Source organism: Betta splendens, chromosome 9, assembly GCF_900634795.4.
Source record: "Betta splendens chromosome 9, fBetSpl5.4, whole genome shotgun sequence".
NCBI classification, from domain to species: Eukaryota; Metazoa; Chordata; class Actinopteri; order Anabantiformes; family Osphronemidae; genus Betta; species Betta splendens.
The window spans coordinates 13,891,355-13,915,383 of NC_040889.2; the positions used below are offsets into that span (position 1 = coordinate 13,891,355).

Sequence of the window (24,029 nt, forward strand, 5' to 3'; positions counted from 1 at the left end):
CTTAACCTTGTTGAAGTGGGACAGTGGTGGTGGGTGGACAATAGAATATTTCAGGCTCTCAGATAGTCCTGAAATGTTTAAAAAAGTTTGCAGAAAAAGCAGTTGGATCAGTTGCTGTAGCTTTTACCATGGCTGTCTCATCAGTGGTGAGCATGTAGTAATTTGCACCATATCAGTAGTACTAAATGAGTAAATAGGAACTGATTTTGGACACAAACCTGCTCTCTCTCTTATAGTGATGTTTGTGATAGCTTCTTAACTTCAAATCTCTTAGTATTATGCATATGACAAAATGCCCCATTCAGAGATGTACAGGCTTACAGTAATATCAATAATAACCATCTCCTTCCCCCCACAAACTAACAAGAGCAAACTGGTGACTTATTGCCAACAAAATAGTTGACTTTTTGTTGTTGTTCATTCTGGGCAACGAAGTCTGCAAATTTTAATGTTGATTCAGCCTGATGCTCCAGCACTATGTTTCTATGTACTGTATGTGTTAGTGCTGCCATACACCAGGTGCTGTTACTACTGTATGTCTTCACCACCAGGCTGTCAGACCTGCTGTTTTTCTGGTTTCCCATGTTCCACAGGCTCCACAATCATTGAAAGTATCATGCTACCCATTGGTGCTAACCCACATTTCTTTACCCCAACTATAACCATCACAACAAATGTCCTCTCCTAACAGATTTGTTGTATAACTTAATTTTAATCTACAGTAAGCCTAGTGTACAGTATCTTAGCACCTTTACAGATACAGTATAGTGTTTTATGTAGTAGAGCGATATCATAAACAAAGCTACATTCTTGGGGGACTCCAAAATAAATTCTAGTGTATCTGCTCAGGTCCACTGATGATTTTAAAATATTGTGAGAAAAGTTTGGTCAAGTGTATGTTCTTATTTTCAGGTAGAGCAAGAGATCTCACTTGTTCAGAGGAAAATGTCTGACCTTGAGTCAGTACTGCAGCAGAAGGACATAGAGTTGAAGGCCTCAGAGACCCAGAGGACCATCTTGGAACAGGATCTGGCAACCTACATCACAGAATGCAGTGTGAGTAGATGTGTAATAACTGTACTACATTTGTCACGAGCATTTTAATAATTAATACATACATTGGGAGTAATCAGATTTTCCTGCTGTATAGATCCAGTTAGGATCTACAGTACTGATGTGGTTTGAATTGGCAATATATTACAAACACATCCAAGACAAGCTACAAAATCTACATAAAAACAGCAGCTGCATTAGTTGCTTTAGTTTTAACTGGGTGTATCCAACCAACTGTTAACTGACCAGACATATGTTTATGCCTTGGTTGCAGAGTCTAAAACGGAGCTTAGAACAGGCTCGTATGGAAGTGTCACAGGAGGATGATAAAGCTCTGCAGCTACTCCATGACATCCGTGAGCAGAGCAACAAGCTTCAAGAGATTAAAGAGCAGGTAAGGTGTCATCTGGGTAGTTTGGGCTTCTGGTAGATACATGTACTACAGTATTTAACACTCTGTTGGTGTGTGATCCAGTTAAACCACCTCACAGCAAGGCAAATCATCCATTAACAATATATCAATGAATTACAATTTTTTTAATTATGATGTATTTATAATGTAGTTTGATAGAGCAGGAGACAAGATACATGTTTAGACAGTCGCCTGATGTTTAAATCATTTCTGTCTACAGTATCATGCAGAAACACTGCATGCTACAGTCTCCTCTCTTGTTACTGTTCCTTTTTTGTCATCCTTGAAGTTCTTAGCCACATGGGTATACTATATAGGAATAATGCAGCTCTCATTTTACTGAAATATGTTAAGACTCATTATTAGCTTGCTTGCTAGTGAAAGGAATGTGCATGGATGGTTTTTACCTCAGGTGTCACCTAGGTCAACTCTCTCTAAATCTCCAGAGAAACAGAAATACAGTACTATCAGGAATAAAAGAGAGCATTACATGCAACTCATGAGCATGTGACATGCATGACGGTCTAGGTGCAGTATATGTGTGTGCAGTTCTGTGGCGGCAGCAGCAAATGACATAGTGCTGCCAGTTTGATAATTAAGCTGTTGACAGACATGCTTTTTTATGCTCTCTGTGTGTAGGACAACACATAGAGAGCATAAAATAATCGTCTTCCTGACATTATGTTTTGCTTTTTCTTATAAAGGTAATAAAAAGGGAACCTGTTTTTCCTCAGCCTACACTAGTGCGGGTTACCAAGCACAGAATACATTGTGCAATGGTTGCTATGGTGATGAGAGCAATATACCTACAAGTGGAGAGAGCACTGATGCAGTGGGCAGGCTGTCGTGATGAGGTGCTGGGGCCTTAGCTCATAGTGTTTGAGAAACAGAATTTATGGCCGTTAGTTGATATACCGACTAAACATTAGTGATGCGTGTTGGTAGCCGGTTCAACAAGATGTCAACATTTTGAACATTTAGTAATATGCATACAGTGTACATGTACATACTGTAAGGGAATAAAATGCAGCTACCTGTATGCAATACTAACCCAGGGTAATTGCAGTTCAGAAATCTTATAATAGCACAAGGGCTCATTTTAGCACCTTCCTTTTAAAGGAAACCTGCTTATGTGGTCTGTACACTGTATGGTCTGAGGTTCAACTGGTCTTATATAAATTTCAGAATGTGGTAGAGGTAGTGTGGTAAAGATTACATGTTGTAGCTGTCCTGTAGGTACTTAACGGTAGTTAAAAAGCCTTCTGCCTTGGTTCTGTTCCACTCTGTGCTTTTGTAACCTCTAAACAATAATTCTGTGTCTAGGCCTAAATTAATTTTACTTCTCATGTGAAGTATTCTCTGGTCTTTGGGGATTCCTTCAAAGTTCCAGGCTCAAGTTCACACAGACATTATTGGCTACAGTACCACATAGCATTTGTTGTAGTAATGATCATTTATTTAGTTAGAATCTCACTGCATATACAGTTTAGCCATAGCCTAATATCCCTTTCATTTCCCTTTTCATGTGTATATATATATATATATAGATGCACTGCTGCCAAAGTGACTGTCAGCACAGTCTGTGACTTCTGTCTAATTTTACTTGGACAGTTTTTAGGCACTTCATTCGACACCTAACACTGCAACATTCATAATGCAATCTCTTCAGCATTGTCAGGAAGTGAGTGAGAGTTCTTTAGAGTCTTGAAAAACTTGAACTTTCAATTAGGATAGAAACTAATCATAATGACTGTATGTCTATTTATGAGCATAGTTTGCTTTGCATACACATTATCCTGCCTATTGTTTCGATTGATTCCTCACAGCAGGGTTTGTACGCCAGCTAAATCCAGCACTTAAGCTTGAAAAGCATCTGTCTCCCACGCTCTCATATGACTGCAGTGTTTATTATTTTCATGCAAAAGCCATGCAGTGTAGAATCAACAAACAGTAGCGACTGAGGACAGATTCACTTCAGACAAGAGCAGCTTGTGCCAAAGCCACGAAAACCTTCAAACATATGCGAAAAGACAGTTTTGCTAAATATACAGCAAAGAAGAACCACAGAAAATCATTTTCTTTCAGTCTTTGATGATGCAAAAAGTTAGTACTGTATGTGTTCATGGTTTATCAATGTATGCATATCATGCATGCTACACGTACTGTACTGTATGTGTTGTGGAAAAACTGCTGTTGTGATGTTTCCAGCTGTCTTAATAATGATGATAGCATAATTATTTAGTAAATGGCTGACATGAAGCATTCTCACCATGTGATGATCAATGTATGATTCTAATGTGAGGGGGATACACTATACTGTAGCAGTGCAGTGCAGTTGAGGGGTAAGATTGAACAAGAAGCAGTAGAGAGGTTTTTTCTGCAAACTGGACAGAATTGTGACATTTAAAATCTGCACAGTTGCTAATTTGGTGATTGTTTAGTGAATGTGTAGTAGAATAATGTGCACACTTTTGCATGAATGTGCTGGATATAAACAAACGTGTTTAGATTTTGAATGTGAAGTAAATAGCGTTGGGGGGAAGCATCAGAAATATATGTTTGACTGGACTCAATGTAATGTAAAGAAGGAAAAAAATTATATTTATTATGTACAGCCACATATTTGTTAGGTTGAGGTTTGATAATACTGTTGAAATTGCAGCAGAATAACAGGGGGTATAACAGATGTAAAGCAGCAGTGAAAATTCTCTTTACCAAAAATAAGAAACAAGAAATATTGACTTTTTGCCTAGTAATTAGCTTTTTTGTTCACAATAAATAGTCTAAGCTATGAGACAGATTATGGCATACAGTACCTGGTTCTCATCATATTTCTATAAACCCTTGTCATTTACTGCAATGTCATATTAACAGCTAATTTACCTTTTCTATAAGTACATTGCACTAATTCATCATGAGAAAATATATAGTCAATTCTTAGCAATTCAATCCCAACCTGCTATTGCAGAGCTCCTTTTATTTTTTGTTTACTGCGCATAGCTGTCTCACTTAGTTATTTACAGTATACATGCATGGTGCAGGATAGTACTGCTTGTGATTAGCATGACTTATGTGACCCCTGTAAATAGTGAGATATTAAGCTGTAAAATATTTCTTTGAAACAGACATTAAGTTACAGCTGATGACATGTTTTCTTTGCACATTCCTTTTTGTGTTTATTGTCTTTTTTACCTGATTTGTGTAGTGATGGTTGCCATCATACTTAACATTTCTGTGTACTTCTATGATGCAAGAGAATTTAACTATTTAGATATGATTTCACACAAGCACTTTAATTACTTCTGCAGTAAATTCTTTCCATCCTGATGAGTTGGAATGTTTTTGCAGCATATCTAAATTCAGGTAACGCATCATAGAATCTAAGTCTAAACGTATTTCTTATGAATGAGCTTGTCCTTATAAATAATGTAGCAGCCTCTAACAAAACAGTTCCTTCAAACAGCACTGAGGCTGCTGAAGGGCTTTTTCACTTTTCTGCGGTAGACACGAGGTAATCACTGCTGATTTTTAGCGAATGTTCTCTAATGTCAAAAGGGCGTCTTTAATGACTGCTCAACAAATGCACATTAACTGAATAAAACACATTCAAACTAGCGGAATCCTACCGACAATTATGCTACTAACATCGCATGTATTTTTCATTTTTAGACATTACTTTTTACAAGTTTAATTAGAAAACTACTTTCTTAATACTATTGTGGTTTTTCCTTTTGGGACTAGTGCCAATCCCCAATCATCTCTTATCCCCTGAGGGTTTCTGTGTTTTTTGTCCAGGAGTATCATGCCCAGCTGGAAGAGATGCGTGTTTCCATCAGACAACTTGAGGAAGATCTGTCGGCTGCTCGTCGCCGTAGTGACCTGTATGAGGCTGAGCTCAAAGAATCTCGACAGACCAGTGATGATCTGAAGAGGAAAACCGCTGACTACCAGCATAGGATGCAGAAGGTCTTCAATCTACTGTAAAGCTTTTAATGATTCTGACGTTTCATGGAAAAAGTTGTGGGTTTTTAAGCCTTTATAGTATGTGTTTTGTTTTCTGCTTTCGACTATGACTTAGAATTACATTGTACAATACCTAAGTTTAAAAGTATGATGCTATCAAGATATATATAATGCGCTTTAATGTTTTATTTTTATGTTTTCTTCATTTTCTTTTTATATTTATAGGCCAAAGAACAAAGCAAAGCAGAAACAGAAGAGATGATCACCAAGTTGGAAAAGGTATTTTTTGTAAAGTTTGTTAAATTGTAAAATGTGATAGGTAGAGAGAATATTTTAACAAGACAGTTATTAACCTGGACAAATACTGTAACGCTATATTTTCATTTTTAGACAAATGCTGAGCAGCAATCAAGGATCCAGGATCTTCAGGAGAAGCTTGCCAAGGTAGAATGTTTTAGCCAGCAAGCCAAATGAATAACTTATATCAGCTTTCGCTCCAAAATGAGATAAAGAGCAGTTTAGTGTATCTTTTTTTCTTTTTGACCTCATTCTTTACTTATGTGTCTCTAATTCACTGTTGTGTTTCATTTTATTTGATATATAAGTCCAATAACAGTATAAACTCTTTTAAAGTTTTATTCTAATTCCTCTTCCCTGAGTATAAATATTTCAGAGTACAATTTATTCTGCTAAGTGCACATGATGGTTTAGTGCAGGTTCACAAAGCTAATTGAGCCCACATTTGTGGTAATTCTACTTCTTACTCAGACCAGTGCAGACCAGTTTAGAAAATAGTCAACAAGCCAAGACTTTGTTTTTTACAATTCTATAATAGCATGGCATCACACTGGTACATTTTTGTATCATTCTTAGTTTAAATTGTTTTCAATTATTGATAAACCACTTTTCAGTAATGTTATCTCAGACAAGTTTGACATCTAACAATCTGTTGTTTTGTATCTGAATTTTATGTTTGTTTCAATCAGAGGATTGTTGTTTATTATTGCATTTTTTTATTTTCACCTTTAGGCATTAAAAGCTAGCGCTGAGGCTACAGACCTCCTTCAGACTATGAAAGTAGCCAAAGAACGCATCGAGCGAGATTTAGAGAGGCTCCAAAACAAGGAAGACTCTAGTGACAGCCTGCGCAGACGCCTCCGTGAGACAGAGGTACTTGCACTCTTCCTTTATAGTACACAGTATTGCTGTACCTCCTGATACAGAGCTGCACACCCTTTTCATTTCTGCGTCCTGCCCACCCTCATTCCCTTTATTTTGTGTATAGTGTCAGTTGTTTCTTTGCAACATCACAATCTCTTTGTTACAAGTGTTGCATAAATAAATCTGGCTTGTGTATCTGCTAAGCACAAAGAGCCCATATGTTCTCTTGTAGACATGTTGTTTTTGCGCCTTCTGAGGAACACTTGTGCTGTGATGGCATGGTAGCATGTCAAATAGCCTCAATGTTTGTCACTGTTAATCATAACTTGGACAGAAATTGTTTGATATTCATATGTATTTGTCTACACACTTATCCCAGCTGTAGAGGCTGGTGTAGAAAAAGTGAATACAGCATGTCTAAATGCACATTTACTTTACCAGTGCAGTGGAGACCTTTACTGCATTACAGTAAGTTGTTTTAGTCCTGATGGAAAGTCGGTGGTCCCTGGTAATGATTGTGTGTTATAGAGCCATTGAGCATGCATGCATTTTGGTCAACCAAACCAATAGGACAATGTTTCTGACTTTACGGCTAAATAAAATGTATAAATATATATAGCATCAAAGAGTTGATTTGTTTCACTAATTCTATTTAAAAAGTGAAACTTGTATATTATACTCATCACAGGCATCAACAGGCAGACTGATATTTTTCAAATGTTCTTTTCTTTTAATTGTGATGATTATAACTGACAACTAATGAAAACCCTAGATTCAGTATCTCAGAAAATTAGAATATTGTGAAGAGGTTCAATATTGAAGACGCCTGGTGCCACACTCTAATCAGCTATTTAACTCAAAACACCTGCAAATGCCTCTAAATGGTCTCTGTCTAGCTCTGTATGCTACACAATCATGGGGAAGACTGCTGACTGGACAGTTGTCCAAAAGACGACCTTCGACACCTTGCACAAGGAGGCAAGACACCGAAGGTCATTGCAGAAGAGGTTGGCTGTTCAGAGAGTGTCCAGCACATCGAGAGAGAGGCAAAGGGAAAGAAGTGGACAAGCAATAGGGATGACTGCACCCTGGAGAGGATTGGGAAAGAAATCCATTCAAAAATGTGGGGGAGATTCACAAAGAGTGGACTGCAGCTGCAGTCAGTGCTTCAAGAACGACTACGCACAGACGTATGAAGACATGGGTTTGAGCTGTGGCATTCCTTGTGTCAACAACAGTGTCAGAAGCATCTGGGCTGAAGCCAAAAAAGACAGAACTGCTGCTGAGCAGGGTCCCAGAGTCTGGAGGAAGAGAGGAGAGTCACAGAATCCATGCTGCTTAAGGTCCAGTGTAAAGTGTCCACAATCAGTGATGGTTTGGGGCACAGAATTTTGGTTTTTCATTAGTTGTCAGTTATAATCATCACAATCAAAAGAATTAACATTTTAAATATATCAGTATGTGTGCAATGAATGAATATAATATGAGTTTTAGTTTTTGAATGGAATTCAAAACTTTTGATGATATTCTAATTATATGACCAGCGCCTGTATTTTACACTTTTGCTCTATTGATTTGTGGTTTAATTCCTCAAAACTTAAAAAAGTGACAAAATGTGAAAGACTGTATATTTTCCACTGTTATTATTGTGCTTTATTGTCGTCCACTGTGTGCAGGACGGTAGGAAGACTCTTGAGAACCAGGTAAAAAGGCTGGAAATTGTTGAGCGGCGAGAAACAAAACTAAAGGATGAGATCCAGAGCAAGGCCCAGCAGATTCAGCAGATGGCAGATAAGATTCTGGTAACCCACCTTTCATCTCTTATTCAGAGCTGAAATAATCAGAGGAGGTGTAAGATAAACAAACTCACTGTCATCATGGTAGAGGAAGTGCTGTCTTCCATAATATGAAAGAAGAATCAGGGTTATGATGTGGATGTCAGCTTATATGGGGCAGAAAGATGCCCCATATCGTTATAGCGTTAGTTTTAAATTTTACTTTTTTTCTTTTAGCAATAATACATCCACGTTAGCACTTTCAATTATATTATCTCATCAGCATGCTCTTTAATTGACATCTTACTTTGCTCTTACTCTCTTTTAAGTTAAGCCCAACCTGCTAAGGTGAGACCGTATTATTAGTCTTATACAAAGCACAACACATTGCATTCGGTTGCATCATATAATCACATTATGAGAATGTGAGAAAGCTGAGGCTTGACTGTAGTAGTCCTCTTTTAACTGATAGACACTTGTTGGAGTAAAGCGAATGTTTATCAAATTTGCGTGGCGATTCTGCATAAGTTCCTTACCTACTCAAAAACTCTTAACGACTATTAAGAACATATAGGGAAAGCATTGTTAATTGTAATTTAGTCTGATTACTCTAAGTGTTTTTTAAATTACTGTTACATAATATACTAAACATTAGTTAAATATAAATTTTTAGTTCTGTTAAAGATTGCGATGCAGTGAATTTCAAAGCAACTTGTACCTTTTATTTAGGAGCTTGAAGAGAAACTGCGAGAGACTCAATCCACTGCCCAGCGGTTGGAGACTCATTTAAAACAGAAGGAGAAGCTCTATGAAGACAAGATTAAGGTCAGATTTAACATAAATATAATTATGTTTGTGCAGACCTGTTGGCTCCATGTAAAATAACAAGAATAACCACATTGTTAACCACAGGAAGTGCTCCATGCCGTGTTTAGTGGTCATACATTATCTGGAGGAAAGGAGGGGGTTCTACTGGATGTAGGTTATACGCTGGTTATGGTTTTGTGGCTGCCTGGCTTTGAGCAGGTGTTAGAGGCGCAGATGAAGGCGGACATGGCTGATAAGGAGATGCTGGAGTCCAGTCAGAGCAAATATGAAGAGGAGGTGAGGGAGAAGTGCAGCATCATCAGTGAACAGAAGGCGGTAAGAATTGACCAGCTTGGCAGTGACGCTACTTCTGGTGTATTATCACACTGACATAGTTTTTGTTTTTTAATAATGTGAATGAATATTAGTAAAATAATGAGCCTTATTCTGATCTACCTCTTAGAGCTAGCGCTAGACTGATGTCACTGAGTGCTCATTATGGTGTCCATAAATTCTATTTAGACCATAAATGCAATGGACTCTAAGATGAACAGCCTGGAGCAGAGGATTGCTGAGTTGTCAGAAGCCAACAAACTGGCAGCCAACAGCAGCATTTACACACAAAAGAACATGTGAGTACTGTTGGAGAAAAAAATCTGTATATTGTATATATTCTGATCAATTATTTTGTGAAAACACAATATTGTTAGAGGAGTTCAAATAAAGTAACCTTCCATTTTCTTGTCCCACCTCCAACATTCACTCCAACTGTAATGGCAATAGGAAAGCCCAGGAGGAGATGATCTCAGAGCTTCGCCAGCAGAAGTTCTACTTGGAGTCCCAGGCTGGGAAGCTGGAGGCCCAGAATGCCAAACTTGAAGAGCACCTAGAGAAAATGAGTCAGCAGGAGCAAAGCAACAAGAGCCGAGTAATGGAGCTAGAAACCAGGCTTCGAGAGGTGAGGACGCTTAATAAGAAGGCGGAGTAAAAATCAGTGGTGATAGATTGTTGGTCTAAATGTGTTTAGAAAAAACAATTATAAACATATTACAAGCCAGCCTTGTAATAAACTGGCCAGAATGATTCCCACCTCTGGCCCAGTCACAGCTGGGAGACTTTCCAGCACACCCTTATGAGATCAAGCAGTTTGTATAATGGATGGATATAATTATGATTCCATGCAGAAACAGTTGCACCATATAAAGCATTTTAGCAGGTGATTATGTACTGCATAGGCTCCAGTTTGCAAGTTCGATGTTCACAAAGTTAAGAACATTTGAAATCATGAAAAGAAGATAGATGTTCATGAAATAATGGAGACATCTACAGTAGTAATATCTTGTGAAAGACTTTAGAGTTGTGGGATGTGACGATTCTTTGAGGTGAGTTCTTCTCAATGCCTCTCTTCATCTGCCTTCACAGCTTGGCTTGGAGCATGAGGAACAAAAGCTAGAAATAAAGCGGCAGGTGACGGAGCTGACCCTGTCACTACAAGAGCGTGAATCCCAGATCAGCAACTTGCAGGCAGCTCGCCGCGCTCTGGAGAGCCAGCTGCAGCAGGCCAAGACTGAGCTGGAAGAGACCACTGCAGAGGCTGAGGAGGAGATCACTGTGCTGCGAGTGAGAAAGAAGAATATAAAAGAAAATACAGGAGAACTGAAATCGATGTCCACGTTGATAGGTTTTAATACAGTAAAATAAGCTTCTTTCTGTCTTGTCATACCTCTCAGGCACATAGAGATGAGATACAACGCAAGTATGATGCACTGAGAGACAGCTGTGCGGTAAGACACACTATTTTTTTAATGTGGCTGCTGAAAATAATCAGTAAAAGCAGTAGTAGTACAGAGCGGCAATAATTTAATGCATTCACCATGTAAAGCAGCTGCAGTGTTTCAATCCATATGTGTAAATTAGGCCCTGCCCTCTTACAGTAAATGTGTCACGCAATGACATTTTGTGAATTAAAACACATTGCAGTGCACTTATGTGATTTATTTATCATAATAATAATGATAATTATCATATTATTATATACAATATGATGCATTGCTTACATTTACATTATTCTTTGCTTACTTATATTTAGTAGCGGTCACAACTGTGTCTATGGCAAAAAAGAACTACTGCTTCAAATAGAACCAATTTATCCATTAATGGTTGTATAATTCTGGGTTGATCTGTTTGTTACTGTGATGCCACTGTGCACATTGCCAACTAAGTGAGCTATCATTACCCAAACTGCCCCTGCTGGAACTGTAACTGCAACAGCTTCTATTCAGTCATTATTGTTGTTTGGCGGCTTCACATTTGTTAGTTTTTATTTTTGACATGTTGGGAATTCTGTTGGTTCTAAAGAATCTCCAAGTCTGCGTATTCTGACTGAATTAGCCAAGTGGCTTTTTGTCAGTCTTTTGCTGCTTACATTTTATTGGACACACAAGGGGGGAGGCTGTGTTTCCAGTGTCAAGTATAAGCTTGTGGTACAGGAAGGTTCTGCTTTGTCGCTTTGTTGTGTTATAGTATTATTGTGGAGCTTTGCTGTCACCAACCTTCAAATTATTTGTTTTAAATCGCTTCAATCACACTAGGTACAGTACATGAGGGTCTTCCATCTTCCCATTGCCCTCTTCTGAAATCCTCCTACTCACAAACTGTTTAGAAAGCACTGTCCATAGATTCAGTTGGCCAATGTGCACGCAGCCAACACAGCCAAGTATTTTAGCAAGCCAGGCCTAAAATCCTTTATTTTTCACCCTGCTGAGACTCATTGGCCTCCAGTAAACACTTTGCACCTGCAAAAGCTTTAAAACCTCAGGAAACATCATCAATAAAATTAGTATTGTTCATAAGGGGTGCCGATGAATCCCTTTTGCCACTCATATTTATATAGCAGCCAAAACCATACTCTTTAAAAAATATATACATATATCATAAATATATGTATAAGTTATAGAATCCAGTGTCTAGGTAGCAATATTTAATTTAGATAAGGAAATTGTGGGTCTGATTTACTGTCTCTTTAAATGGGCTTGTTTGATGTTCACTCACAGCCTTCATAAAAAGTATTGAGCAATTTGTATTCAGCAGCATTGAAGAGCCACAGCTCAGGATGTGATTTACCTTAGGTGTGCAGCTTGCTCTACAGATGGGGGTGACATACAAATAAAGTAAATATAGTGGCTAGCCAGATCACCACTGCATCCATTGCATCGTTGACTTTCTCACCCTGCCCTAAGTATTTAGTTGCTGCTGCCAATTCCCTGCCTCAGGGGAGCAGAAGCACTGAGTCAGTGCAGACGGGCTTTGCCTGTTTTCCCCTGCCACCTTGAAGCTCTGCGTGGTACACATGTTCCCATGAGAGTTGAGAATAAGAAGCTCTTAACAGGCAGCCTCATTAGCCTGTAACCCTTATTTCCCTGCAGCAGGCAGTATTCATGGTTGATTAAAGGAACAGACTGATGCTGATGAAATGATTAGCCCGATCCTTGTTCTGAATACATCCTGGGTTAAACGAGTATTCAAGTTATCATTCAAATGATTGCTGCATTATATCACTAACCCAGATAGCTACATCATGTAATAATGTGTCTCAGAGTTTAGACTGTGTGGGGTGTTGAATCAGGTTCATGTGAGGATGAACAATGATATGGACAATGCTGCATCTTTCTATGCCTGTAAATATTCTAGATCTAATATATAGTATAAGGAATTAACTGTACACACTGTATCTGTATAGAATAAATTAAGTTCACATTCCAATACAGTATATTGTCTTGCCAATGCGTCAGATGTGTAAATATTTAGAAAGCTTATATAGAAATGTGCCTGATTCCACGAAGACATGTTAAAAATTGTTAAAATGTATGTAATACCTTATTCTTATAAAAGTGAATTATTTGCATGTGTGCAGGTGATAACAGATCTAGAGGAGCAGCTGACCACACTGACTCAGGAGAATGCAGAGCTGAACCGTCAGAACTTCTACCTTTCTAAGCAGCTGGATGAGGCTTCTGATGAGCGAGAGGACCGGCTTCATCTCAGTCAGGATGTAGACCAGCTGCGTCGGGAGGTGGCTGATCGCGAGATGCACCTCAATAACCAGAAACAGGTGAGTGCAAAATGGGAAAGCTGCGTGTAGTGGTTGATTAATAGAAGCTGCTGATACAATAGTCATAAAGCTATCTATCAGCCACTCATGGTCTTAAACATATATTGTTATTATATATCGCCTCTTAGAGAGTTAATGGAGTATTTGATCTCAAAAAGGCGTAAGGAACATTTTTTTAATAACATCATCACTTTGTAGTACTAAGCTGTCATGCCACATAGATAGAGATGGTGTGATATACCTGCACATTCCCCACAAAGGTCCCTGCTCCACAGGTGCATTTAGTTCTCAGAAACACAGGCAGAACCTGTGTTTATGACAGCCATCTATTATCTGAGCTGCTTCTCCTTGTAAGGGTTTCAGGGTTAAAGGAGCCTATCATAGCTTTCCCAGTCACACATAATTCCTATGTTGCCACAAAATATCAGCTGTCATTAGTTATATTAAATAGGTTTCTAGGCTGGCGCTGTATATTCATTTCTGTAGCTTGGGTTTCTTTTTTCTGCCTGCTTCTTGCTCACACACCAGGTTTTTACTCACTCACTGTATGTGATACCCCCACAACAACTGTGACAGATAACCTAGACATATCTTGTGGCTCTGACAGTGTTAAGTGTAAATCAGGCAGCAGGAACCCTGGGAATAGTTCAGTGTTGTTATGTGCTGTATTTTTGACGCAGGGAGAGAGAGAGAGAGAGAGAGAGCCAGCTAGGAGGCTGTGCGATGTGTGTACTGCCCCAGTGGGAGGAGATGTGTGTGGGTGTCCAGCAGCGCACTTGGTCCTGATGGTTGTGTAACCAGCAATGGAAGTCATAGACGAGGGATGGGGTGGTGTGTGGGAGGGATGTGTCATCCCCATCACTCCCAGGTCGTGTCAGCTGTGGAAGCGTTGGACTTCAGAGGACCATGGTGTTGCTGCAGCACCAGCTCAGGCTATATTTGTCTCGCAGTGCTTTGTCTAAAGCAGTGTGTTATAAGACATGAAACACAGCACATTGTGTAGGCCCTGTGAAAACATTCCGTGTCCCAACAATAATGTAAATACTTGATGCTGATTCTGGTTAAAAGTAACCTTTTTGAAATTTGATAGTCTTCCAAATCTATATATCTATATACCTATTTTAGATAAATATGAAAATTCCTCATCATCAGATACAGTACATCTCATGAACCTCTGTGTCTGATATGGTAATTTATTTTAGTCATGGTGCAGTTTTAATTGTGCTGTAGCTGACTGAAATCCATGTCTTACATGTAAACAAACAAGTTGCTGTCAACATAGCCTGTTTGCTCCCTCTCCTTTCTGCATAATGACCCTTTACTAACAGCTTCTGGTGGGAGGAGAACTAAGTGGTTGTCATGCATTGTGTAACTTGTGCTGATCACTTTTGTTTTACTGTATATGCAATTAAGTTCATACAATTTATATGGTATAATAAACGGTAGTATCCTGAGTGTGCTGATCATTTTCTGCTTTATTGGTATTATTGAGAAATGTCATACATATATTTTAATGTAAAGGTTCAATATGCAGTTTTCTTCTTTAGAAATGTGAAAAACCAACAAACTCAAGTACAGTTTTTATAGTTGAACTAAACCACTCTTTTCTAACTGTGTTCTGTCTGAGATTTGTCTATAAAACGAATGTATTTCTCATCTAACTGTTGTTTTGTCTCAGAACCTTGAGACACTAAAGACCACATGCACCATGCTGGAGGAGCAGGTACTGGAGCTTGAGACACTGAATGACGAGCTGATGGAGAAGGAGAGACAATGGGACACCTGGAGAGCAACACTGGAGGAGGAGAAGAACCAGGCTGAGCGGAGAACAAGGGAGATCCAGAGACTGCTGGATACAGAGAAACAAACCAGGTGACAGCCACTTACACAGCATATGTGCCACATGTATTCAGTTTTATTTACTTATTTTTACATTGTGTACAGTTTGTCTTGCAAGTGATCAGCTTTTTTGTAACTGTATACATTGAAGGAAATATTTTTGTAGCTGTGATTGCTTGAATATTCAATTATGTAATGTGCACAAGGCATGTTACCATAGGAGGTCTTTTTGGACTGAAAAAAATATTTTAGCTTTAAATGTTTTTTCTTGCATCAGTGTTGGACCGGGCTGCCTCCACCTACACACAATAAATGCAACGGGTTTGGGCATATTCTCTAGGGTTTGTCAAAAGGTATTTTGGGAAATATATGAAATTACTTTGTGAGTTGGTGTTGGCAGGGCAGGGTGATGAAAACTGGGCACAGTTTCTGTTCTACGCCAGTGCAGCTTCTTACTGTGTTGTGTGAAAATGCACACATCAAACACAGTTCACTTCACTCGATTAAAATAATTCCTTTGTAGCCGTTAGAAAATCTACTAAAGCAGGCTAGTCAATTTAAACAAGGGAATAAACAATGATATGCTGAATGTTGTAGGCTGCGTGCAGAGCAGCGCAGCACTGAGTCTCGCCAGGCTGTGGAACAAGCAGTCAAGGAGCACAAAGCTGAGATCCTGGCCCTGCAGCAGGCCCTCAAAGACCAGAAACTCAAAGCTGAGAGCCTTGCAGACACTGTAAGCATTTCAGGACTGTTGAATAAGGTTTGTTTTTCAGTTAGCAGCTGTCGCAACACGGTCTTTTTGTTCTCAGTTAAATGATCTGGAGAAGAAGCATGCCATGCTGGAGATGAACGCCCGCAGTCTGCAGCAAAAGCTGGAGAGTGAGAGGGACCTCAAGCAGAGACTGCTGGATGAGGTACAATCAGAATGTTGAATGTACAGTATATATTGCACTTTACTATTAGTTTTTTACCACTCAGATATTTTCTGTCTGTTTTCTTTTATTTTTGTGACTTGTGCCTTTGCTGCAAAGTTATACAAAGGAAACTCCACTAAACTTTTTTTGTTTATACATAAAGTCATAGTAGTGTGTCAGAATATTCTGCCAGGTACTGTAGCTTGCGTTAGCATTGGAAGCAATCCGTTGTAAGAAGCACAAATGACAGTGTCACATGGCTCAGATAGATACATAACAGCTGTTTTACCTCCACAGCAAGAGAAACTCCAGCAGCAGATGGATGCTCAGAAGGCTCACATCTTCCGTTTGACCCAGGGGCTGCAGGACGCTTTGGACCAAACTGACCTGCTGAAAACTGAGAGGACCGACCTGGAATACCAGCTGGAGAACATCCAGGTGCTGCTACATACAGTACACATAAACATGTTCTGTCCCTGCTAATGTAAACGAGCAGAAAACACCACACATTAAGAGAAGATGATGTATGAATTGCGTTCTCTGTGCAGACACATGTGCTACTGGTGGATATGCAGTCTTGTTCTCCCCTCTTGTTCTGTCCCTTTATTTTATAAATGGCATGCAGACATCCTTGCCCCCCACAAGTTGTCTTACCCCAGAGCATACCCCCTGCTTCTCTGTGTCTTTCTGTCACCCTCTCTGTGTGAAGTGAAGTACTTGAACAGAAATTCATGGCAGTAGTGATGTTCACTTAGCTCCACCTGCAGGCTGTGTACTCCCATGAGAAGGTGAAAATGGAGGGGACTATCACTCAGCAGACCAAGCTTATAGACTTCCTCCAGGCCCAAGCCCACGGTGGCTCAAAGAAGAAAAAGGTCAGACATGACATGTTTAATGTTTCATTATAATTATTCATAAAACACCAGTCATCCTACACGTAGATGTTTGGGAAACATCTACAAACGAAAACGTTGGACATGGTTTTGGTCTTTGGATGGAGATTAATATTCATTTCCTGACCAGACACTGTCACCTGTAAATTAAAAGCATGTAAGGAATGACATGGAGCAGCCAATACTAATTTCATTGTAGGGCAGCACAGTGGTGTGGAGTTTGCATGTTCTTCCTGTGTCTGCATGGGTTTTCTCCTGGTACAGTACTTCGGCTTCCTCCCACAGTCCAATTAGGTTGATTGGAGAATCTAAGTTGTCCCTACAGTAGGTGTGAGTACAAAAGTGAGTGGTTGTCTGTGTATATATGTGGCTCTGTGATGGACTGGCAGCATGTCCAGGGTGAACCCCGCCTCTCGCCACTGGTAGGCTGGGGTAGGCTCCAGCCTGCCCACAAAGACCAGGAGCAGACAGGAAGTGACGGTTGTTATACGCTCGATTTCTCTCTTTTTCGTGCACTTGTCTGTGTCTCAGGGTTTATTTGGCCGCCGTCGGGAGGATCTCTTGGCCGCCATGGCTGCTCAGGCCCAGTCTCAGGGGCAGAGTCAGGGCCAGGTGTCCCCTGTGCCTCCAATCCAGCCGGTGCCTCTGCAGTACAGCGACATGAAGGCAGCTCTGGACAAGGAGCGTGCTCGCTGCTCTGAGCTGGAAGATGCTCTTCAGAAAATGAGAGGAGAGCTGCGATCTCTGAGAGAGGAAGGTAGGTCTGCTCCTTCCTATTAACACAGTTAAACCATGTTTGTTTGACATCCATTTGAACTGCTTCTTGAGATGAGAGAGTTCAATTAACCACTTATTCCAAACCTAGCGCTCCAGTATAAAGACCACAGCAGCTCTGCAAACCCGTCCACAGCCCGGCAGCAGATAATAATGTCTGCCATGGTGAAGTCTCCTGAGCACCAGCAGGGCCCGACCAACCTGGCACCCTCTAACTCTGGACGCAGGAAGGAGACAGCAACACCTGAGGGTGGGTGAGGCCATAATGGTTACCAAAGCTTTGTCTCTCTAATAGAAACACATATTGGTACGTGAACCCACGCCGGCCCTAATGGTACCCATACAGAATGCATTCACACACACATGAATCCAGTCTCACTTATGAAGGATCTTCATGCTCTTACTATCCTTTCTCTTTCACACACCTTTCAGAGAGAAGGAGGGTCACATTTGAAAGTAAGTTGTCCAAACTTGTGATCTCTGCAGTTTGGTCTCTAGTTTCTCTTTCCCTTTGTCTCATTCACATCCTTTAAAGGCCAGATTTTAAAAGCTCTGCACTTTTATAAAAGGTCAGATCCCACCAGGATGATCAGGTGAGGCTGAGGCTGGTATATTTCCTCCTTTTCAGTGCACAGCTTTAGAAATCTGAAGCATTATATATTGGTTGCTGAAGCTTATCCTTCATCTGATTTGCAGAACTCTGCCCTGCTCTTTAACTATCTACAGCAACACCACCTGATCTTCACATCATACACTAACAACAATAAAGTGCAATGCACAAAACACTGTTTGAACCCACACTCTGGAGAAAACTAAAGGTTCTATTCAGTTGTCGCTTGTATCACAGAAATAATTACAAAGAAACAAACAAATTGTCAAATGAACAGAAAAAGAGAAATGCTGCTAATATCAACATACTCAGAAAACTGATTATGGAAAGAAGAAGTGCCTGCAAGTAATATTTATGTGTAGGTTAAAACCTGTACGCCACAACCACAAAGAACAGAGATGCAGCAGAAACTTTCTAACAACTGGATAATTCCTTTAAGGTGCAGCAGTGAGTGGGCACAAGCAAAGGGGTTGATTAAATCAGTGTTCTTTTTTGAGCATCTTTGTCTTCAGAGTTGACTTGCTTATGCATTTTGCAAAACATCCTGCTGTTCTCTTTGGTAATTTATTTTGTTGGAGTGGTATCATGACTGCTATGGCATGTCCAACAGACTTACCTGACCCAGTCAGAGCTGCCTGCCCTCACTGTGTTCCCTGACTATGTTCAGAGTATAGCCGCCGTTTGAAGGACAGTCAGAGAGACAGAGAGAGGGAGCGAGAGAGGGTGGTGCACCACAACACCCCCCACCGCTTCACAGTGGGTCTCAACATGAGAGCTGCCAAGTGCACTGTGTGCCTGGACACTGTGCATTTCGGACGCCAAGCGGCTACCTGTCTCGGTGAGTTATGTGTTTGTTCACGAGCACTGAGCTCCGTAATATACTTGACATGGTAATGTCCTTTACTAGGACTCCCCTTCCTTCGGTGTGGAGGGCAGCCAACACCTTGTGTGGCATCGCTCCCTGTTTGACAGTGTCCTTCCTCCCTTAGAATGCCACGCTTTGTGCCACCCGAAATGCTCCCCCTGCCTTCCAGCCACGTGTGGCATGTCCAGTGACTGCTCACTGCATCTGTCTGAGGGCCTGTGTCGTGACAAAGGCAGCTCCCCCGGCCAGCAGCTCAAAGAAGCAGGCGGACACATGCACCTAGAAGGCTGGATGAAGCAGCCCAGGTTAGCTACTGTACAAGCGTCTTGTCTGCTTGCACTCATGTGTGTCAATGAAGTTTGTTAGTGCGGAACACAAATGAGCGACAACGAAGCAAAACATCAGTTGACGTTCTATCCCAAGGATGTTTATTCTGTAGGTCGAGCTGTAATAAATATACAAGAAGTGACCCAAATGATTTAAAGAGCAGCCAAGCTGTTTTGGAGGATAAAGCTGCCATTTACACTCCATTATTACTTCATTGTTTTGTTTTTGGCAGAATCCTCTTATTTGTACTTAAACAGCATAAACATTCTCAGAGATTCAGTGTATTTGGTAATTTTCGTTGTGAGGTTCCTGTGTTAATGCAGTCGTCTTGTGTGTTTGCAGGAATGGGAAGCGTGGACAAGGCTGGGAGAGGAAATATATGGTTCTGGATGGCACAAAAATCTCTATCTATGAGCTAGAGCCTAGAGAAGGTTCTTAATTCTGCCATTTGGAATAATACATGATATTAGAAGTGCCACATAACCAGAGAAATGCCTGTTCTGTGTGTGTTCCACTTAGAATCAGTAAAGCCGCTGGAGGAGTTTGACCTGTGTCTCTCAGACGGAGAGGTGGTGGTTCATGGAGCAGTTGGAGCTTCGGAGTTGCCAAACACTGCCAAGTCAGGTAGGCACCAAGAGTAGTATGTTTGGATTTTCTAGCTTTAATTATTATTATTCTAATAACAAAAGAGAAGTAAAGTCTTTTTTTTCCCTTTTTCTTGACAGATGTTCCATATGTCCTGAAGCTGGAGTCTCGTTGTCACACCCCCTGCTGGCCGGGACAGTCCGTTTACTTCATGGCTCCCAGTTTCCCAGACAAGCAGCGCTGGGTGGCCGTCATTGAGTCAGTGGTGGCTGGTGGACGGGCATCACGGGAGAAGGCAGAGGCCGACGCAGTGAGTGTCTCTTGAGCAGACGAGGGCTGCTTCTGTCCTTGTGTCTCGTAGTGTCTGTGATCTTGAACTGTGCAGGGACTGTCAAGCACTATTATTTCAGGACAAGATTAGGTTCAAACTTTAATGGACGGCCGCCAGTGTCACTTACATGTGTCATTAATTGTCCCCTTCTCTCTCTCCTCTCTCTTTGTCTGTCTCATTCCCGTTTCCATGTGTGTTGCTTTGTCATCATGCCATCATGATCGTGTGTGTCCCATACGTGGGCATGTTTTGTTGATTTGCTCTGTTCTGTCCATTCCATTGGGTTTCATTGTACACATAGGCTGCTGTGTCCAAAAGACAAATGGTTCTGTCTCCTCTGGTCCAGGTAAAGAGTTGCCAAGTTATAGTATAGTGTAGCACAAGACCTCCTGAAACACACACACATTGTTCATGAGGCGCGCATTAGTGCATGTGTCTGTCATTTTGTTGGCTATCACCTCCCCCTGCTCTCACCTCACCGACTGCGACCACTCCTCACTCTGACTCTGTTATGCCCTGCAAAATCTGTGTTGATATAATAATGTAATAGTTTGAATGTTCAATCGCCTCAGTACCAAATAATCCTCACCAAGATGTCTGATCATCTTTGGCCTGATCCAGTTTACTGTCCTGTCCTGTTTCTACCTCACTAACCTGTACACAGTACATGTCTGCGTTTTCCCTGCTTCCCTGTTGTGCACTCCTTTGGAGATTGGAACTCAAGTCACATGACACATCCTAGAATAAAACTGGCATGAAAGTAATATTGTCTCAGCTTTTACTCGATATGACTTGAGCCCTTTCCCAGGCAGTGATTTTCATTATTACTGTCTTTTCAAGACAGTCATAAATTATCTCCATGATGATACTGCTTTTATTTTGTCACTATATAGTCATTGAGGACTTCAAAAGCTTTACCATTTAGGATTGTGTTAGTTCCTAGGCAACCTGTTAACCTGCAGCCGCCTGGCACCCCCTGTTCTGCCTCCTTTGCTACCTTCCATCCCCGCCCTGCGATTTCATTAGGGTGTTGATAACGCTGACCGCTCACCTTTCTCTACTCCTACAGAAGCTGCTAGGCAACTCTCTACTAAAGCTGGAAGGAGACGATAGGCTGGATATTAACTGCACCCTCCCGCTCACTGATCAGGTAGAGCAACATAGTTAATCAGTCGTTATTAATCTTATCCGTTCAGTGACTTGGTCATTTACAAATCACCTTCAACACTTAAAAAATGATGCCAGTTCAAGGTTGTGCACAGAGCACAGCCGCTGCTCGTGCTCATGACTGTTTCCTTGCTGTGCGACAGATCGTTCTGGTGGGCTCAGAAGAAGGGCTATATGCCCTGAACGTTATCAAGAACTCCCTGACTCACATTCCTGGTTTGGGATCAGTCTTTCAGATCCATATCATCAAGGAGCAGGAGAAACTGCTGATGATTGTTGGTGAGAGTCCGCTTCAGTAGATTGTGTGGCATTTGGGTCAAAATTTGTAGTCTGGGCTTTTACTGTAGTTCAATTTAGGTAAGGAGAGTTCTGTCATAGTACAGTACTGTACAATAAGTAATGGTGAAGAACCACTGTCATCGGTTCAGTATACAGTCACGTCCTTGTCCCTTGTGTTTGCTCTACAGGGGAAGACAGGGCCTTGTGTCTGGTGGAGATTAAGAGAGTGAAACAGTCTTTGGCCCAGTCCCACTTACCCAACCAGTCTGATCTGGCCCCACACATCTTTGAGACAGTGAAGGGCTGTCATCTGTTCGCTGCTGGAAGAGTAGGTCCTCCTCTCCTGCACGAAGCTTGAAGAAACAGCAGATGTTTGCACCATGAATTGACCTTCGAAAACGGCGTGTGCATTTTGCTTACAGATAGACAACAGTCCTTGTATATGTGCTGCAATGCCTAACAAGATAACTATTCTGCGCTACAACGACAATCTCAACAAATACTGCATTCGCAAGGTGGGTCTCACTGTTAGTTCAATATAAGGTTGTAATAAATATTACATGAGAATATTAGGGAAACCTATAACAAAAGTAAATAGTAAAGTAAAAAACTAAATGTGCCTGTTACATTATGAATAAACTCCTGTCTATCCTAAAACTAACAGGAAATTGAAACTTTGGAGCCCTGCAGCTGCATTCATCTGACCAGCTACAGCATCATCATTGGAACCAACAAATTCTATGAGATTGAAATGAAGCAGTTTGTGCTTGAGGGTAAGGACGTGTGTTGGCTTTCACCTAAAGCACAACACACAGAGAAACACAGCAGTAGTTCTGGTGTTTTTCTTCAGTTGACTTTGGTTTGATCACTACATGTTATGCCTGCACAAGGGCTCCTTACTTTGCTAATGTGTATTGGAGAAAATACCTTTCGTCTTTACTGGCCCCAGGTCGGTGCTGAGAATCATATCAATATGATATTTAATAATATTTGGCACCGCCTGGAAACATTGTCCCGTCAAGAGTGAAGCATTATTTTACCCAGCAGGCTTTGGGGGCCTGTCCCATGAGGCCCGGCTGTGTGTGCTGGATCACAATAAATGTTGTTTCTGTTGTATCAACCACAGAGTTCTTGGACAAGAACGACGTGTCACTGGCTTCGGCAGTGTTTGCAGCCTCGTCCCACAGTTTCCCCATCGCCATCATGCAGGTGGCCAGCAGCATGCAGAAGGAGGAGTACCTGCTGTGTTTTCATGGTGGGCTTACTGTTTCCAGGAGACAAAAGCACATTTGCTTTTTCCTCTCTGACTCCACCTCCGTGTTCATGTGAACGCATTCTACTGTGTTACATGACAGAGTTTGGCGTGTTTGTGGACACATATGGACGACGAAGCCGCTCAGAGGAAATTAAGTGGAGCCGTCTGCCTCTGTCCTTTGGTGAATAAACTATTATGCTTCATTCATACAGCTTTAAGTGATACAGCATCACATATTTCTGTATGTAAAATCCCCCATTCTTGTCTGGTGCAGCCTACAGAGAGCCATACCTCTTTGTCACCTACTACAACTCTTTGGACGTCATTGAGGTTCAGGGACACGCTGCTCTGGGGTGAGGACGTCTAAGTTGTGCTATAAAGAACCCTTTTAAACACTACGATTTGGCTTCTTACTGTATTAACCCCGTTGCTGTCCTCGCTCCTAGTCCTGCAGTGCTGGCCCACCTGGACATTCCCAACCCTCGCTACCTGGGCCCAGCCATTTCCTCTGGGGCCATTTACCTGGCCTCATCCTACCAAAACAAGCTGCGGGTCATCTGCTGTAAGGGAAGCCTGATCAGAGAGTCTGGGGAGCTGCAGAGGACCAACTCGAGCCGAGGGTCAGCCCCACTGGCATCTCTGATCGGTTGATTTCATTTTTAGGGACAAAAACGCAAAACCAAAAAATGTTCTGAAAAGCTGCATTTAATTTCCCTGTTTATGGGAATAAAAGCACAACACCTCCAAAAGTTGCACTAAAACAAATCACCTCAAATCACATTTATTGTCCCCATTCTAATATCACAGGTATGAAGCGCCATCTGCTGTAAAAACATCAAAAATGCTCCAAAACTAGCTTTTTTTTCCTGTTAACTCTGCCAGACACCAGAGTGAGACCCATGTTCTGT

At 41.1% G+C, this 24,029-nt stretch overlaps 1 protein-coding gene across 17 annotated transcripts in view; it reads left to right on the forward strand.

Moving 5' to 3' along the window:
• Positions 1–24,029, forward strand: part of LOC114862007 (citron Rho-interacting kinase) — a 32,257-nt gene that overhangs the window by 5,561 nt on the left and 2,667 nt on the right. For 6 of the 17 annotated variants that reach the window (XM_041072220.2, XM_041072222.2, XM_041072221.2 and 3 more), the window contains 37 exons: positions 913–1,056; positions 1,328–1,447; positions 5,261–5,431; positions 5,654–5,707; positions 5,819–5,872; positions 6,458–6,598; positions 8,266–8,391; positions 9,094–9,189; positions 9,391–9,507; positions 9,694–9,803; positions 9,943–10,129; positions 10,594–10,791; positions 10,902–10,955; positions 13,085–13,282; positions 14,961–15,154; positions 15,719–15,854; positions 15,931–16,035; positions 16,333–16,473; positions 16,791–16,910; positions 17,460–17,685; positions 17,794–17,952; positions 18,135–18,158; positions 18,980–19,150; positions 19,302–19,482; positions 19,847–19,935; positions 20,024–20,128; positions 20,230–20,399; positions 20,722–20,766; positions 21,490–21,570; positions 21,731–21,866; positions 22,055–22,194; positions 22,289–22,381; positions 22,531–22,639; positions 22,993–23,121; positions 23,222–23,302; positions 23,396–23,474; positions 23,568–23,741. In XM_041072220.2, coding sequence (XP_040928154.1) covers positions 913–1,056; positions 1,328–1,447; positions 5,261–5,431; positions 5,654–5,707; positions 5,819–5,872; positions 6,458–6,598; positions 8,266–8,391; positions 9,094–9,189; positions 9,391–9,507; positions 9,694–9,803; positions 9,943–10,129; positions 10,594–10,791; positions 10,902–10,955; positions 13,085–13,282; positions 14,961–15,154; positions 15,719–15,854; positions 15,931–16,035; positions 16,333–16,473; positions 16,791–16,910; positions 17,460–17,685; positions 17,794–17,952; positions 18,135–18,158; positions 18,980–19,150; positions 19,302–19,482; positions 19,847–19,935; positions 20,024–20,128; positions 20,230–20,399; positions 20,722–20,766; positions 21,490–21,570; positions 21,731–21,866; positions 22,055–22,194; positions 22,289–22,381; positions 22,531–22,639; positions 22,993–23,121; positions 23,222–23,302; positions 23,396–23,474; positions 23,568–23,741 — 4,658 coding nt within the window. Of the gene's footprint in view, positions 1–912; positions 1,057–1,327; positions 1,448–5,260; positions 5,446–5,653; positions 5,708–5,818; positions 5,873–6,457; positions 6,599–8,265; positions 8,392–9,093; positions 9,190–9,390; positions 9,508–9,693; positions 9,804–9,942; positions 10,130–10,593; positions 10,792–10,901; positions 10,956–13,084; positions 13,283–14,960; positions 15,155–15,718; positions 15,855–15,930; positions 16,036–16,332; positions 16,474–16,790; positions 16,911–17,459; positions 17,686–17,793; positions 17,953–18,134; positions 18,159–18,979; positions 19,151–19,301; positions 19,483–19,846; positions 19,936–20,023; positions 20,129–20,229; positions 20,400–20,721; positions 20,767–21,489; positions 21,571–21,730; positions 21,867–22,054; positions 22,195–22,288; positions 22,382–22,530; positions 22,640–22,992; positions 23,122–23,221; positions 23,303–23,395; positions 23,475–23,567; positions 23,742–24,029 lie in introns of those variants that run through there. The other 11 variants (XM_041072226.2, XM_041072227.2, XM_041072225.2 and 8 more) reach the window with 11 other exon arrangements.